The sequence below is a fragment of the Berghia stephanieae genome, chromosome 2 (assembly GCF_034508935.2).
Source record: "Berghia stephanieae isolate SIO BIC M18660-M18661 chromosome 2, UCSD_Bste_1.3, whole genome shotgun sequence".
Taxonomy (NCBI): Eukaryota; Metazoa; Mollusca; class Gastropoda; order Nudibranchia; family Aeolidiidae; genus Berghia; species Berghia stephanieae.
The window spans coordinates 64,045,309-64,062,780 of NC_088361.1; the positions used below are offsets into that span (position 1 = coordinate 64,045,309).

At 36.7% G+C, this 17,472-nt stretch overlaps 1 protein-coding gene across 2 annotated transcripts in view; it reads right to left on the reverse strand.

The window, feature by feature from the left end:
- The window catches only part of LOC144965327 (S phase cyclin A-associated protein in the endoplasmic reticulum-like), an 88,856-nt gene that overhangs the window by 43,531 nt on the left and 27,853 nt on the right, over positions 1-17,472 (reverse strand). For both annotated transcript variants that reach the window (XM_078900561.1, XM_078900560.1), the window contains exons 20-23: positions 16,719-16,845; positions 13,272-13,384; positions 12,740-12,863; positions 11,390-11,652 (exon numbers count right to left, since the gene is read on the reverse strand). In XM_078900561.1, coding sequence (XP_078756687.1) covers positions 11,390-11,652; positions 12,740-12,863; positions 13,272-13,384; positions 16,719-16,845 — 627 coding nt within the window. The remainder of the gene's footprint in view (positions 1-11,389; positions 11,653-12,739; positions 12,864-13,271; positions 13,385-16,718; positions 16,846-17,472) is intronic.

Here is a 17,472-nt window from a genome sequence, read left to right on the forward strand (position 1 = left end):
TCCATCAGACGCTGGTAAATCGTCAAATCAATGAGCTTATGTGCCAGAATGGGAAGATTGACTTCTAAGGCCCAGGTGTCAATTCAGAGCAAGATCATACGATTTATGATTGCCATTTCAATTCCTTGATATGATTACCACATACTAATCACATCAAATTGGATGTAGCCTGAAATAATATTAGCTAAAGTAGCAAGCGATTAACGACGACGATGACAAAGATGAAGACGACGATTAATAGGAGGACGATGATGATGATTCAGAGGATGATGACCATGATGATGATGATGATGATGATGATGATGATGATGATGATGATGATGATGATGATGATGATGATGATGATGATGATGAACTAAAAAAAGAAAATATGAAAAGATAGTCGGACCCGAAATGATGATGGTGGCGTTTACTTCGGCGGAAATCAAAAGGAACAGAAAATGATGGAGACAAGAGAAGACAGGCACTAATTGAAAGGGGCGCACTTTGATGAATGTAATTACTGCTGTTTGTGCGACGGAATCAGAGCTCTCTGGTCCGGAAGAACACATTGAGTGCCTTCCAGAGAGCTACTCCAGTAATCACATCTACCTACCAATTTCCTAGCTTCTAGACAAACTAGATTACCACACCTTTAAAGCTGTGTGGCTCACTCAATTCAAGCTTCTAGCTCCTTCCCCTGGTTACCGCCGGGGAATTCGGTGACAAATTGTATTCCTTCAGACCATAACCGGAAGATGGGACGCTGTCTCATTTCAGCCTAGCCATTCCCGGGTTGATAATTTGTCACTTTTTGCGAACTTTAATTTCATCAAGCCCATCGTGTCCATAAGGCAGGAGGAGACCGGGGCTCGATAATAAAACACATTAGCACCATCCGGGTCGTGATAAGAGGGTAGGCGTGGCAAACGTGGGATTTGGGAAAGGGGGGGGGGGGTATGCAAAGAAATAGTGCAATGGCAGAAAGGAAGTGAGAAGAACAAACAGATTTTTAGATATTGGTGAAAACAAAAAGTTAAAATAAAAAAGATTCTAAAAAATCACCACGAGAAGGTCAACAACATTATCTCCTCACTAGACCAACGCATTAGATACAAAAGGAATGGGCACTCAGCACCTCAGCCCAGCTTAAAGAACGGCGGCCGTGTTGAACAAATATTATAGCCCGAGGTCCTCTGGTCCAGTCTAGAAGAAAGGAGGAAGGCTGTATTATGAGAAGGAAATGGAGTAATAATTCATCAATTAGTCCAAGAGATTCTTCTTTGAGACTCGAGACAAAAGACAGAGTGGACGTGGTGGTGTGTACACCAGCACTCGATAACACTCTTGAAAGGATGTCTCCATCTTGGTAAAATGTTCACGATCCCAGGATATAGAAATTATGATGACGAGACAAATATGTTCTCAAAATTGAAGATGTCTTCCTTATGTCGCTTCTGCACCCTTTTGATAACGAATTAATCATTATCTCTCTTTTTTTTAAAGGGAAAAAGTTTTAAAAAAATGCCTCCCTTTTTATGTTCCAATCTTTTTTCTTCTTCTTTGTCAATTTCGTCTGCGGTGCTCCCCTTACTTCCGTCCTCTCCCGGAATCTCACTTCCGTTTTCCCATGTCCGTCGTCAATGACGTTACAATACCAAGAGTTAAAATCAATGAAAAGGAGGACAGTCCCAGAATATTCCTCAAATCTCCCGTGCTTGCGTTTTCTGGTTGAATAGTCTAGCCATTACTGAGATTTACTCGAGCCCACAATGAGCCAGTAGCCTCGGATTGCGCACTATTCACGCTGGGGTGAAGAGTCGTGACTGTGGCATAACGCTGAACCTGTCGCACGACCGAGCTTGTCACTCAATTGAGGCGTAAGGAACTCTGCCTTTGTGCACTGCAGGGCGTCACAGGAAATTAAAAGTCAATGGTGACCCCTCACGTCTCTCGAGTCGATGGACCCGAAATAATGTCGCATTCTTCTCCACAAATATTGAAATGTATCAGTGTTGCACCCGCAATTATCTTCGCCGTGATCTCGTCAGTCAGTGTGAATCGTGCTAATTTGATTCCACAACAAATCACATAAAAAGTGTGTCGAGTACACCACAAGCAGCGAAAGAAGTGGGTGTTTGAGGCCCAGGGGGCCAATTTTTGGCTCCTCTCAGATGCTAATGATTTTTGTAAACGTTTAAATCAAATTAAAGAATGTACTTGTCAATAGTCCCAATTCCATTGGTCTGACTGCAAACAAATGCAACGACCCATATTTATAACGAGCGTATACAAGCATTTCTTCTCATTACTTTTCAGAGCGTGTGAGATGTATAAAATGTAAGTAAAATCGACGAGTAATAGTTGTTTATGTTTGACTGTCATCTTCATAGTGTATCTTTTGGACAAAATTAAAGGCCAAAATCAATGACAAACGCAATCTCTATGCATGCCACAAAAACACCAAACCTATGTTGCCATTGTAAAATATAGCAACGTTATCATAAATAACAATTATAAATTTATTTCAAAATCAATTATCTTTTGAAATCATCAAGATTTAAAATGCTTTACGCGTCGATAAAGAGGTCATGTAGCTCAAATGGAAGAGTTTCTTAGCCATATGTAAAGCGCCCTGGTCCTTCCTGTTCGCAAAACAGCGATTGAGTCATTGGATTGGGTCTAATATTAGAGAATTATCAGCAACAGACTATTCAAAGGGTAGAATTGTCATTATGTCACCGATAATGCCCGCTAGTTGTGTCATAGTGAATACTATTATAAGGAACACTTATAAACATTTCTCGAGGCTTGATGAAAATCACTTATCACACCAACATAAGAACAAGCCACAACGCTAAGATGCAAGTCTGTGATTCCGTCCTTGTTAATTATTTTGCACCAACCACGAGATTGAATCAGGCAGCGAATGCATTGACTCAATAACCTGTTTTTATAGCAAGGTGTTCAACTGTGTGCCAATCTAAATCGATTTCATCTAAATTCAAGTTAGTTTATGTCATCTCGTTTATGACATCTCAACATAATATATGTGCCGCTAACAAAGACTGTTCAATGCAGAGAAATCATTGTAACTGGTCAAGAGCGATTAAAGAGACCCAGTTAAAAGGTGAACATACTACATTATGAATTGTAAATCTGAAGGTATCTGAAACAACATGGCTGAGATGCAAAACGAATTTTCCGCACCAAGTTTAGTGGATACAACGGCAGTTTTACACACTTCACCGGACTAAGCGGTAAACCTTGAACTTTGTGGTCCTCGTGAGGAATGGATACGGCAAACAAAATAATCTCTCTCTCTCTCTCTCTCTCTCTCTCTCTCTCTCTCTCTCTCTCTCTCTCTCTCTCTCTCTCTCTCTCTCTCTCTCTCTCTCTCTCTCTCTTGCTCACACCCACCCACACAAACATACATACAGACAATACCGAATACACAAATAAACATACGTTGTGAATTGAAAAACTAAAGATCAGATCTTGTTCTTACTTAGAGATTAAAAACATTCAAGACACTTTACTTTAGAGCTCCTGCGAGAAATACAAACAAAAGGGATAAAACGTTTTCACAGCGTGATCAAGGGTAATCAAGCAACATTTTCTAGAATGAGACTTCATAAGTACACAACACGCACAAAAACGCACCGATACACAGACCAATGTTTGACAAGAAAAAATAATACTTATGTCTAAAAAAAAAACTTACACAATAAAAGCAACTATCTACATACAACTCAAATTTATCTGCCTCACTTTGAGTGAAGGATATCTTGCCCACAGTCAGAGCAGCATCTTCTAATGGTGCTCACACTACTAGGTTATGACTACCCAATCTACAAATTCCGTACTTGTGCACCGTCACACACTGGCCGTTCAACTGGATACTCAGCGGTTTCGGCTCCTTACCACAACGGGTATATGTTGGACAGGTGCAAGTCCCCACTGATGTAGTGAGTGTGCTGTTAAGCAGGTTCTCGACCGAAGTCGATTGGCTGCCACCCAATGTCTCCTCTTGTTGGTGGAAAATCCTGGCAACTTCTCCCCCAGTTTTGAGGAATGGATGTCCCTGCCCCCTCGAAGATTGAATTCGTCCAAACCGACTTCCATCTCATATGCAGCTATGTGGTCTAGTGGTATGACACTCGCTTTCGGATCGGAAGGTCCTGGGTTCAAGCCTCGCTCGGCGTATAGTTGAGTCCTTGGATAAGGCTCTTTACTCGCATTCTCTACCTTACTCAGGTGTAAAATGAGTACCTGGCCATTAACAGCGTTGTTTCTGTCCGAAAAAAAATTGTAATATCGCCTAGCAGGCATCATGTCCCGTCCTTCATGTTAAATGTTGCTGTTGGCCAGGGACACCTTGTAAAGCGCTTTGAGCACGTTTAGTGGATATTGAGCTAGATAAAAGCTAAATTTAAAAAAACAAAATTATTCCTATGTCCGATGTCAGAGAAACTACGTACAAGGGTTGCCGGGACTTATTTCAGCTCGAAACGGGAGCAACGTCCATTATGCGCTTGAGAGGGTTATCCACATTCCCTCCCTCTTTGATTTTATTAAGCCAGTAATTTGTAATCGTATCCCGTCGGACATCCGGACATCCGGGGGCTGGATTGCTGCCATTATCGGGCCCCATTCTCTAGGCGTTGTTGCCAGCATTCCCAACACTATGTGCATGGACTTGCGAAGTTTTAACATCTACCCCACACTGGAGCATAATACGCCGCGGTGGAATAGCATAGTGCCAAGGCAGACGTCCTCAGGAGCGCTTGATTAGCACCCTAAGTTGATGCCACCAGCTTCCTCAGAAGACTCTTGCATTTCTCTATCTTCCTAGCAACTCCTTCAAGATGCACCCGATAGGTAAGGCTGCGGTCCAGCATCACCCCAAGGTATTTTTAATTCGGGTCATATGGGAGAAGCTGGTCCCCAACGAGGACGTTCAGTTTACAGATGAAAAGCAGTGGCCACAGTTTTCGAAGTGTTCATCTTCAGATACCACTTGTCGAAGAAGGCTTTGAGTCTGGTGACATCCTCGCTGAGTACACTCAAACTTTATTTTGAGTAACGAGTACCCAGTCATCCGCGTACCCCAGACTCAGGGAGGAAGTGTTCGGCATGTCGCTAATGCAGACATTAAACAACATTGGTGCCAGAACAGATCCCTGAGGGACCCCCATTCTTCAGTTTCCTAACTTTATTCGTAGTGTCTCCCAACACGATGTGGAATTATCTTTCCCCTAAGATTGAAGAGAATAACTTCAAGGTCTTTTTGCACAAGTTGCAAGTTTGAGCATTAAACCTTTGCACCATACCATATCGATAGGTCTATAAATACAGCACCAGATTGCTGTTTCCTTTCAAATCCTGCCTCAATATGCTCTGTAAGGGCAATAACCTGTTCCGTGGTGCACCTCCCTTCCCTGAAGCCCGCCTGCTCGGTGGCAGGACAGCGTCTGGGACCGGCCCCCATCGATTGAATAGAACATGCTCCAAAGTCACAGCAAGCCATCTTCCCATTAAAAGACAAGAACAGAAAGCCCCATGGAATGAAACAAAAGATATAGGGGAAAAGCTGAAAGTAAATATTCCACTATCCTTAACCTTGTGTGGTACAAAATATATATATTATGACTAAAAATTGTGAAGTTAAAATTGAAAAAAAAAAATTAATGAATATAACAGCTAAAAAATATAAAAATATCTCTCAAGGAATATTTCTGAGTCCAAATCCTTAGTCAGCCAACGAAAAATGAAAAATATGAGCGGTTATAGGTAAAGCCAGAGGAAACAATGTTATTGTCCATGGAAAATACAACAGAAGGCGATCCAGAATGCGATCCAGAACGAAAGGCGAATAATGCGAATAATAATAATAATAATAATAATAATAATAATAATAATAATAATAATAATAATAATAATAATAATAATAATAATAATAATAATAATAATAATAATATAAAACTGTCAATCATGTTGTCATTTGAAATAATATAGAAAAGTAAAGTGTCCACGCATCTTATCCACTAATGTTGATGAGTTGAATTTAAAAGAAACTTGCTTAAATATTAAAACGTTTGTTTTACTGAGTTGGAATTGAAAGAAACGTGCCTAAACTATTAAGTCATTAATCTTGTGGAATTGAAAACAAACTTGTCTAAATGATGTTGAAATTAAAACAATCTCGCCTAAATGATTTAAGTCAATCATGTTGTTGAGTTGAAATTGGAAGACATTTGTCTCAATGAATAAGTCATTATTTTTGTTGAGTTAAAATTGAAACAACTTTCTGAATGAGTAAGTTAATAAAGTTGAAGAGTTGAAATTGAAACAAACCGGTCTAAATGAATAAGTAGAGTTGAAATTGTCTAAATAAATAGGTCATTATTCTTATTAAGTTGAAAAGAAGCGTACGTAATTGAGGCATTGGGAGACTTGTTGTGCCAATAAAGATTTAATCTTGATTTTTACAGTGCAATTCTGTTTACCCTTCCATCGAACTGACATAATATAAAGGAAAAGAGCCAGAGCATATTGCGTAAGCACAAAAATATACCACGACCCATAACACTCACAATATGTCAATGGCAACCAACATCGTAATTGAAAGTTGATGTCAGCGGCCAAAATAAATATATAAATTTATATAGATTCAAAATTCTTCATTTTCCATCAACATAAACACAAAATAATAGCACGGCTTTATAGGACAATATGGTCATGTGGTATGACACATGCCTTCAAATATACCCCCTGGTTTGAGACTTCCGCTCTCGGCAGCACAAAGTAAAGTCCTTGTCAAAGGCTCTTTACTCAGGAGGGTCTGGGCGGTAGCAGCATTGTCTCTGATAACAACAAAAATTGTATAGTCCGTTACAGATGTCATGTCTCATCCTACATGTCAAGTGTTGTTGATGGTTTGGGAACCTTTGTAGAGTACATTAGTAGATATTGTGATACATATAAAAGTTAAGTTATTTTCTTGATCTATCCATTTAAAACAGCAAACATTCTTTTTTACTTGCACTTTAACAGTTCCCTAAGCTTATAGCCATGAATGCATTCACAACAAAAACAAGTGGAATAATAAGCACAAAACATCATTCTGACCATGTTTAAAGTTGCTTGACTACTATCCGACAGAGGATGGCATTGAATGGGTCATTTACGTTATGCTTAATCATCTATGAAAATATCACAGGAAGATATTGTTCCAACTATAAGCCATACACTTACAATAGAATATAAAGTAGTGGATGTAATTTAAAATAACAATCCTTTTTGTTAGTTTGTATTTGCTTTGTACATAATAGAGAGGTGATTTAAAGGAGAAAAAACTTTCATTTACAAAAAAAAAAGGTTTGATATATTTGACGGTCTCCCTCTCAGCTTAGGATTCCCGCCAGAACCAGGAAAGAAACATGGAAAGGGAAAACAGATATGGATGATAGAAGACACAAAAAGTGACCTCTCTGACCACCATATATGGTCAGAAGACCCCACACAAATCGTATATTTGTGCATTAAATAGATAAGATTAAGTGATTTTAATAAAATGTCCAAAATAATTTTTTAAAATGCCAAAATGCCAACTCCAATTTTTCCAAGACCAAAAGCTTTAAATATAGCAGGTTTTAAAAAAATTGCCATCACATTGGCAATACCGATATCCAGGGGGGGGGGGGGGGGGGGGGGGGGTCTTAGTGTCTCATTTAAAATGGCGTTGTAAATCATTGGGTTGAGAGACAATTAATTAAAAACTTGTTTAGGTCTTGTAAAATCATCTTAATCGCAAACATCTTGATATCTCAAATCAGACAGATGGAAATGTTAACGAACTGGCTAATTCCCATAGCAGAGTCTGGTGTTCCCTGTAAACACACACAGACACACAAGCATATGTATACACACACACAGACACACACACACACACACACACAGTTTTATTAAACTCCTGCCATCCGACTTAAATTCATTAAATCTGATTTGGACAGTACCACTATCCAGTACCACTTGCTACATAAATATTACTTTCATTCAAACTATCCCTACATTGATCTCTCACATACACCAATAATATATATATTAACATACAAGGTATCAAAATATATATCTTTCAATATTTTATTTGATAGTTGTTTTCTCCCATGTACTATGATCAACTACCGTTAAGGCTTTCAATCACACGGCAAGGAAAATATTACCTGAAACGCAGAAAAATTATCACCACATAATTTGTGAGTTACTAATGACAGCACAAGGGAAGCAAATCCCTATATTTTCATAAATAAAAGAAAAAAAAATAGATAAATGATTGTTTCCCTTGAAATAAAGTTCACCTGAGTAATGTTATTACAATTGTATTTTTTTGTTATTACTGGTATCATTTTTTACCACTATTATTACTACTAACATCTTGTTTTGCTGGTTTCATTTACCATTTTTTCATGAATGTTGTCATAAACTTTTGTAAATTATTGTCGAAAGCCTAAAAGTAAATCTTTAAAAACTAAAAACTGATCTTTTAAAATAAAATTTTGTTTTAAGATACACAGTTATTAAAAAAGTAAATTTTTACTTTCAAAACTTTACTATAATATAGTAAACTTTGTGAAAATTCTGGCGTCAGGACCTCGGCAAGGTTGCCATAATAAGTTGGGGGTAAATGGATTTGACTCATTTTGTCAACGTATGTAACTGTAAAGTCTGCAATTGTTTGACATAAAAGCCACGTAGTATCCATATATTAGACATGGAATTGTAAAAACTGCTACATCTCCAAAAACATGATTGTTTCAGGCATAAATCCTTCATCAGAGGAAAAATAAAACAGCATGGCTCAGTACGGTCTTTGCTTCGGACCTGAAAAGTACCGAGTTCGATCAACCACTGCTGCGCTGAGTGGCCTTGAGCAAATCACCTCACCCTAGCTCAATTTGCAGTGCTGTACTGCGGCTGATGCCTAGGTTATTCCAGTTTTCCCTTGGAATAGACCCTAGAGACAAATTTCCCCTGTGGGATGATGAATAAAGGGAATTTTTTTTATAGAGCCTTAATTTGTAATTTGCCCCACGGAAATTATGTGTGAAAGAAGTAAGCATGATCAATACATACAGGTAAACAGAACAGATCACAGAAATTATTAGCATTATTATTAGCACAGCTTCAAGCTCATAAAGGGGTGACAAAATAAGCAGTCAATCTTTGTCACCTTGGCTTAGTGTAGATGAGGTGATGGGTTCTACAAAAGGTGGTTTGATTGATTCGCTAAGTTGTGATCATTGATAGCTGATTGTGCGTATTGCATATAAAAGGTACACAATCGCAATGTTTATACTTTAACTGATTTTATTCAACTTAATTGCAATCAGAGACTCGCAAAACATGTAAATCCGAGCCTCAAGCAGTGCTTTTTAAATCTTAAATGGTAGTCTGATATTATTTTTTTTCTCTTTTCACAGGCTGTGTCACAATGAGATGACTGATGGCAGTTGACAGCGTAACAAGGTTTTAGTTCAAAATAAGGTGAAGTTTTACACTCTTATCACTTTCTAACTGTCCAAGGACAATAAATTGTATGTTTTATCAGCCCCTGTTTTGTATTATATTTTCTATTTCATAATATAAGGAAAACATTCCATGCATTTTCATTATAGCTACCCCAGGAAAAAAATGTAAATGACCGTTTTCCCTGCAAAGGAAAATTTTCAGTGAATCTGAAATTATTCGTTGTAGAAGAGTGTATGTTTACAAGACCATTGTAACGAACCAATTTCAATCAAAAACGAAATTTTACGCTCAAGGCAAGAGATGGTCCTTTTAAGATTCCTTTGCAGGATTGTAACTTTTGTGATGGAACTGAAAGTAAAAAACGCTGCTTGAAGCTATGGTCTGTAATAGTATTAAACAAACTCAAGATTCAAGAGCAATGTGTCCCTTTGTCTGGTCTATAACTCCATAAAAGTCCAACAGCAATAGATACACACGAGATCTCCGCTCAAATGTTTACATAATGAATATTATATTTACAACAAATAGCATAAAATAAACAGGGAAAAAAATGATATCGTTTACAAAAAGATACAATATATCTGACCTTTTCTCTCTCAGTAAAAAATCTAGACAGGTCTCAGATGAAATCAAATGGTGCTATTCAAGATGGACACAAAGTCACAAAGAAAGCACAAATGATAGTGATAGAAAGTGCTTAAGTACAATATTAATACCCCTGCCAAAAGATCATAACAAACACCAAATACTAAAAAAATAAAAAAATAAAAGTAGTCCTTCAGAGCCACTGGGCCCATGGAGCCAGAGTTTATCCCAGTTTCTATAGCTTGAAACAGAAAATAGCAATTGCTTGCTATCCTTTGGATAGGAAGCTAGTCTACCGCAAAGTACTTTCCATCAAATTTAACAGATTCAGCTACCCATTCCCTGCTGGGTGGTCAGAAAAAAACCTTGACTGTACCCAGGATCGATCTTGGTCCCTTGGTGTATGAAGCGAGTCTTTACCAACAGGAGCTATCAGGACCTCCACCAAATAGTAAGAGTATTCTTAAAGTATTTAAGAGAGAATTTGGGGAAAACTCTCAGAGTCTAAATACAATAACAAAGAGCTGAGTTACGTCGACTTTATTCATTCTAATGGGAATAAAAGATGTTGGAACTATGTAGGCCAGTATGGTCAATGCCAATCCACTTTAAGGAGAACGGTTTAAGTCTCCATTCAATTTTACTTCTCATATCCTTTATGTTCTGTTATTTTTTTGCTCAGTGCTATGAAAAGACTTAATAATCTAACTACATAAAGCTTAAGGTGATATGCTTTATCAATTCACAAGTGGTAATGAAAAATATAGTTTCAGAGGGAGAACAACAAGGGAATACCATTTGGCAACCTAAAGGCATGCCTCTTTAGAATAAATAGTAGATATTTGATATTGAACAGTACATTTTGAGCTTTTATCAACTCTAAATGAACATAGGAGATATACAAGTCAGACACCACCATTTTAGTTTAATGATTAATTTGCTCGTATTTTTATATAAATTATTGATGCCGTTTACACTACATTTTAAAAAAACAGACAAAAAAACAGAGATGACAATGCACTTTTTTGTCATCGCTTGATAAGGTTATTGTAATCAAATTTATAATGATGAATTTTAAAAATCTGATAATTATCCTGTTTGAAAAAGTTGAGCAGCAGGTGTATCTCATGCGCTAACTGTAAGTTATATTTCCATATATATATAAAATATCAAAGAGATCCATTTTATCAAGAAATCTCTAATACACTTGTTCAGTTCAAGAAATCTCTGAATATCTGTTTATTCCCACTTAAGCAAGTAAAGCAAAAGCAATCTCGTTTGCCTTATTACTTACCTTACAATATCGTTTCCCCTGGTTGTGAGAGCATCTCCAGTGACTGTCATTCGTTCTGAACTAGCTTCGCTACAGTTACTAGCAGGGTTGTTTTTGGACAGACATGTCAGGACTGTGTTTAGGACTTGCATCATGCTACAGCACACAGCGTCAAAGGGGAGACTGCAATCTCCTGAGCTGCTGTTACCGCCATCGGATGATGAGGAGTGAGAGCTAGCACCACTTGAAGTATTTGGCTTAGAAAGACTATCAGGGATCAAAATCTGGCAGAATAATGAATAAATGATTTTTCAAAAAAATAAAATAGAATAAATAAATAATTCTACAGTGTAAGTTTAAGCTAAAGCATTGATGTAAACAAAATGATATCTACCGATGTTTTTCTACCTGGAAGAAAGAATAGGTGACAACAAGGAAATATTAACTGCAAATACGAGTAATAGTAAAATAATTCTAAGCCATGAGGCCTCAGCAGCCAATGTTAATCTCAGATTCTATCAGGTGAAAAGGACAGCAATGATTGTTGCTCTGGGAATAAAAATCTGAAAAGGTGTGTATGAAACAGTGTCAGACAAAGGAGAGAGAAAAATGCAGGAAATAAGTCATCCACAAAATTATCAGTCTGGCTCAAATGGGGATCAAACTTCGAACGTCCTAATTGCTGGTCAGAGGTGCTACCATAACATTCTTGGGATAGGATGGTATTCAATAGCAAACTTCTTTCCAAGAAAGTTAACATAGACTAAGCTATATGGTCTCTGTCAGGTAAACCGGGGAGATAAGAAAAAATAAGTTCAACTCAGCAAAGATTCCAAATTAGGTCAGTTTTTTGTATGAATCAAGAGCTCTAATCACTGAGGAACTGAATGATGAATTCTGTCAGTAAAAGTATAATGACATTAATCAGCAAATAACAGCAGACGACCCGTTTGCTTTTTTTTTTTTTCAAGGTAAGAATTGTCATATTGTTTTATTAATGCCTTAGTATTTCTGCTTACAAAAATCTTACCGTTATCAAAGTAATTTAAATCGTGTCAGAATGTAGGCTTTGTGATATCATGGTCATTTAGCCTAATTTAAAAAATCATAATAAATGCTAATATTTTGACCTTACAAAAAATCACCGTTTTGTGGTGGTTCAATTTAAAGGAATAAAATTAAAGGTACCTACTTCCGGTAGTTAGAATTAATTTCAAGTAATTAAATGCTAGAGAGATTTCCATCATTCAATTACTTCAAAAAATAACTTCATTAGTCTAATCAATTTAAGTTCTTAAGTAATCATAAAAGTGGGAGAGAAATGAGAAAAAGAAAAATAGACAAATCTAGTCCAAATTTTACATCGCTTACATTCATTTTTATAATTAGATGATCAACCAAAGCTCCAATCTTGTTGCTGAAGAGCATGTAGTGGCAATTTTCAAAGTGGTTCTTACATGCATGCTTGAACACATCACATACAAGGCATAATGACCTGGAAGAAGATTAAATATTTTCAATCATGGGAGCATGATGCAAAATGTGGCAAAAATGTAAATAAACAAATGAATATAACAGCTTTAAAAAAAAAACAAAAAGAAAAGAACAATATACCAATCATGGAATATTTCGAGCTCAAAACCCTTCTTCAGCCAACAACAAAAAAACAATTAAAACATAAATACATGACTTAAAAACCCAAATAGACGGGAGACCTTCTAGTTGCTTAGTATCATTTCAAAAATGTAAAGAAATTGTGCTGATGGAAAACAAGCAAAACAACCTTTCATGGGATAAGAGAGAGAGAGTAAATAATCTATCAGTCAGACCACGAATGGCCTACTAATTGATAATTAAACACTGTAATATCATTAAAGTTGGTTGTCATTTATTGTTGACTTACTTGGGAGGGATAACACAAGACTGGGTGCTGGTGATGTCATCAATTGTCAATAATAGGCGGCTTAGGGCAGTAAACCCTCCAAGAACGCGGAAACAGTATTGGTCATTTGCATTCTGTTAAAATAAAAAAAGATAAATAAATTAAAAAATAAATAAATAAATAAATACAGTAGACTCCAGATACGACGATGCCCAGGGGAACAGGGAAAAAAATCGACTTAACTGAAAATCAACTTAACCGGAGTGTAACCAAAATGAGCAAAAATACATGTGAACAAAGGAAGCCGATCTAGAATAAGTTTGGCCCTTCATTTTGCGTTTTTCGCTGATGTTGCTTGGTCGCGTTGAATTGACCAGTGAAGTAGAGGTTCATGTAGTGGTCATCAGAGGCTCCTACCCCCAATAGACCAAAAGAGGAAGCAGAATACATAAAAAGCAGACTTTGAGATAAAAAGGCGGAGTCAACTTACTATCACTGACTATGACATGCTTTGCAACAGAAAATGTAATAGACAATCCAAAAGTATTCAAATGATAAAATATAAAATGTTTAAAAATGTGCAGATTGTGTAAAGACTAAAAAGGGGGTCAAATAATAATAGAGGACACACAGGTCCTGACAGTCTCAGCGCAAAACATTGAATGAAACATTAAATTTAACATTGTCAGGACCCTTCCCCCCCCCCCCACCTCAACACACACCTAATCAAACAAACTCCCGTGCCGCACACACACACACACACACACACAAATACACAGGGCTAAAATTAAATGGGGAAAGAAGCTGACCCTACTCAATAATAATACCGATTCCAGCTAACATATATTACGTAGGTCATTGACTTCATATATTGGAGTCAACATAATAATAATAACAAGAATAAAAAATTTTCGAGGCGATGATGGGGTTTGAATCCACGACCTTATTGGTACGACAACTCCGCCTGGCCGGTGAGAGCGTGACTCTACCGTATGAGCTATCCACGAACCCCAAAAAATTTGTTTCAAACTCAGGTCATTCATTACTAGAGCCTTCTCTCACCGACTACTGGAGACCGCGTTTCCTACACACACACAACCAACGCGAAGTATTTAGCCAGCAGTTAAGCTTAATAGCCAATATTCTCAACACAAACATACAACATAGAAACAATTGAGACATTGAGTATGATCCGGTATATGGGGTGAATTTTTAATTCAGAAAAGTGAGTGGAGCAGGCACTTATGTTGGTAACAACAAGAGATGAAGTGAGTAGAAAAGTGCCAGAAGACAATAGAGAATAAAAAATGTTCACGGCGGTGATGGGGTTTGACATCAGCTGCACACACTTTGAAGGGACTAATCAGACACACAAAATGTGTGTTGATTGACCATAGGAGATGCTGACGAAATAAGCCATAGCTCACTTTTTTTTTACTAGAGGTTTTTTTTAGTTTTTTTTTTATTAATTTCCTGGATTGGAAAGCTGAAAAGCGGAATGTTTGCCTTGAATGTGGAATGCAGACCAAATAAGTGGAATTATTCAGGGAAAAGAAGAAGGGTAGGAGTTTCTAGGTCAAGGTCATGCTTCTTGTAAATAGTTGAGACAGAAATGGCTGGAATGCCGATTTCCTCTGCGTTGATTTTCTGTCGCATACCAGACTTTTCAAATGCATTGATCAGCTAGATCTTTCTTTTCAGCAATAGGTTTGCCATTGTAGTTGTAGACTTGACTTGAATTCTTGATCAAATTGATACAAATTAAGAGGGCCATTACATCGGATGGCCTGGGATTAGAACAAACAAACAAAAATAGTAAAAAATCTTGAACTTGAAGTTGTGACGATGTAAAATGTGAGATGGATAAAGCAAAGCTATTCGATAATGCTTATGTACATTGAGCACGGACGTCAGGCAAAGCACCTACATCACATCAGTGTGTGCCAATCATTCGCAGATATTCTTAATCAATGAAAGTTCTTACTAGTAGCTTTTTTAACCAATGGAAATACTCGTTTATTTGTGATTTTATTGTGGTCATGAGTGATAAGAACATCGACTTAAGCGACATCGACTTGTGTGGGGTTTTTTTGGGTTTTTTTTACTAATGTTATATAGTAAGAAGGGGGAGGGATAAAGAAAAAAAAATCAACTTGGGTAAAAATCGACTTAAGCAACGTCAACGTATCCAGAGTGCACTGTAAATAAATAAATTAATAAATAATAAAAGACATCAATTTCAAACATTCCAAGATTTTATTAAGCAGCAATAACTATAATGAGAGAAAGTTCTGACGATGTCATTTTTTCCCCCTCATTATGGGACCATTAACTTGACTGATTTCATTCTCTCTCAAGACAAGTACAATTAACATATCCTCTAAGAAAATATCGATGACACCCCAATTCACTCCTATATGCCAATCCATAAGCATCCCCAGTCACTCATGGCATGATACATCGTATACTGTCCAGACCCTAATTTCTATATAGAAATATTATGAAACTGGCCACACCCCACATGTAGTACCACAGAGAGACAAAGTAAAGGCTAGCAAATAAATTTACGAAATGCACATGGAAGGATGGTAAAATTCTTTCTTTATAAATGATGAAAACCTGACTATAAATACAACGTACCACATATGTTTAGTCTTTTCAAATCAGATCTATGAAGAACACTTATCTACAGGCCACCCGGCCTCTATGTATATTATTGTCAGAACTGATATGTTCTTAGGATATGGACAGCCACTTAATTGAATGAGATTTGGTTTTCTCATTGAAATACAGAAACAGAAAATTCTACAGAGCTAAAGAAAACAATTAAACTAACATGAGAAAAACAGAAGAAAAAAAAAGTAATATAAGCCCTTTTTTTTTGGTAATAATATTCAAGAACCTGAGCGCTGATATCTCAAGATTTTATGGTGCATCTTTTGTCTTTAGGCCATATCAGCATCAGTATAAAAGAAGAAAATGAGATTGTCAATACATTCTAGAAATACAATTAAAGTACCCAAGAAAAGGTAAGATAAAGGGGAATTTGTTGAAAAAGGGAACGGATGTAGATTCCAAGAGCACACAATCAATGTACTTAGTTTGAGATCACCTAAAAGTATCATCCAGACACCAGCACAGGATCCCAATAAAAGGATACACTCAAATATTTGCAGAGATGATTTACAAGGAAAAAAATATTACCTCCCCAAACTAACACTATACATTTGACTGTTTCCCTCTCAGTCAAGGATTCCGGCATGGGCCAGGACAAAACCGAGTAATCCCATTCCAAGACAAAGACAGATAGCAAATCAGAAAACAGATATAGGGGTATAGAAGACACAGCAAGTGACCTGCTGCCCACCTAAGGAGGTCAATAGACCCCATCTAAATCATTTGTATTGTACAAAAAAATAAAAATAAATAAATAAAATACGTCCATATAAAGCAACAATAAAGACATACCCTTTTATCTAGGATCCTGACTAGCTCTCCAAGAGCTCTGTCTAATGCTGAAACTTTGTTTTGTGGCCAGGGACCAGTCTCCTTGGCTTGTAAATATTTGTTCAAATCCTTTATTGTTTTCTGAAATCTGATAACCCAAAGAATGAAGCATGAAGTAATTGGTAAATATACCAATAATATTAATGCAACATACTAGAAGAGAAACACAGTAGTGAACATTGATCGCCCTGTCATGAATCCCCTTTAAAAATAATAAAAATAAAAATAAAAACAAACAAAATAACAATAATTATTTCAGAATAACTTCACAACAAACCGTTTCTCTAAAGGTATGCTTCCAAAGATAGAATTGTAGGAATACACAGACCAAATGTTGCAATCTTTTTAGTTATTAATATCTATATTTTTTTAATGATTTTTGGGGATATTATTTAATCTGTTTCTTGATAACAGACAATCACGTCACTACTGTACCTACCTAAATTGATCTCCAATCCTGAGAAGATAATAATATTTCCTATTAGATTTATTGACTTCTCTTTTCTTTTATAACGTGTTCAATTGTTTCATCTATATTAATTACTCCAGGAAAAAGATTCAAACTAAAAATATCATTTTGCCCAAATCCAGCTACACAGAGATGATACACAGCTGTTATTAAAACTGCAAGCTTAAAACCCAAATGGAAAGTAGACCGATTGCATTCGCAGGATGTTCTGACAAATGGGTGGGTGAAATGAATGAACTAATGAAT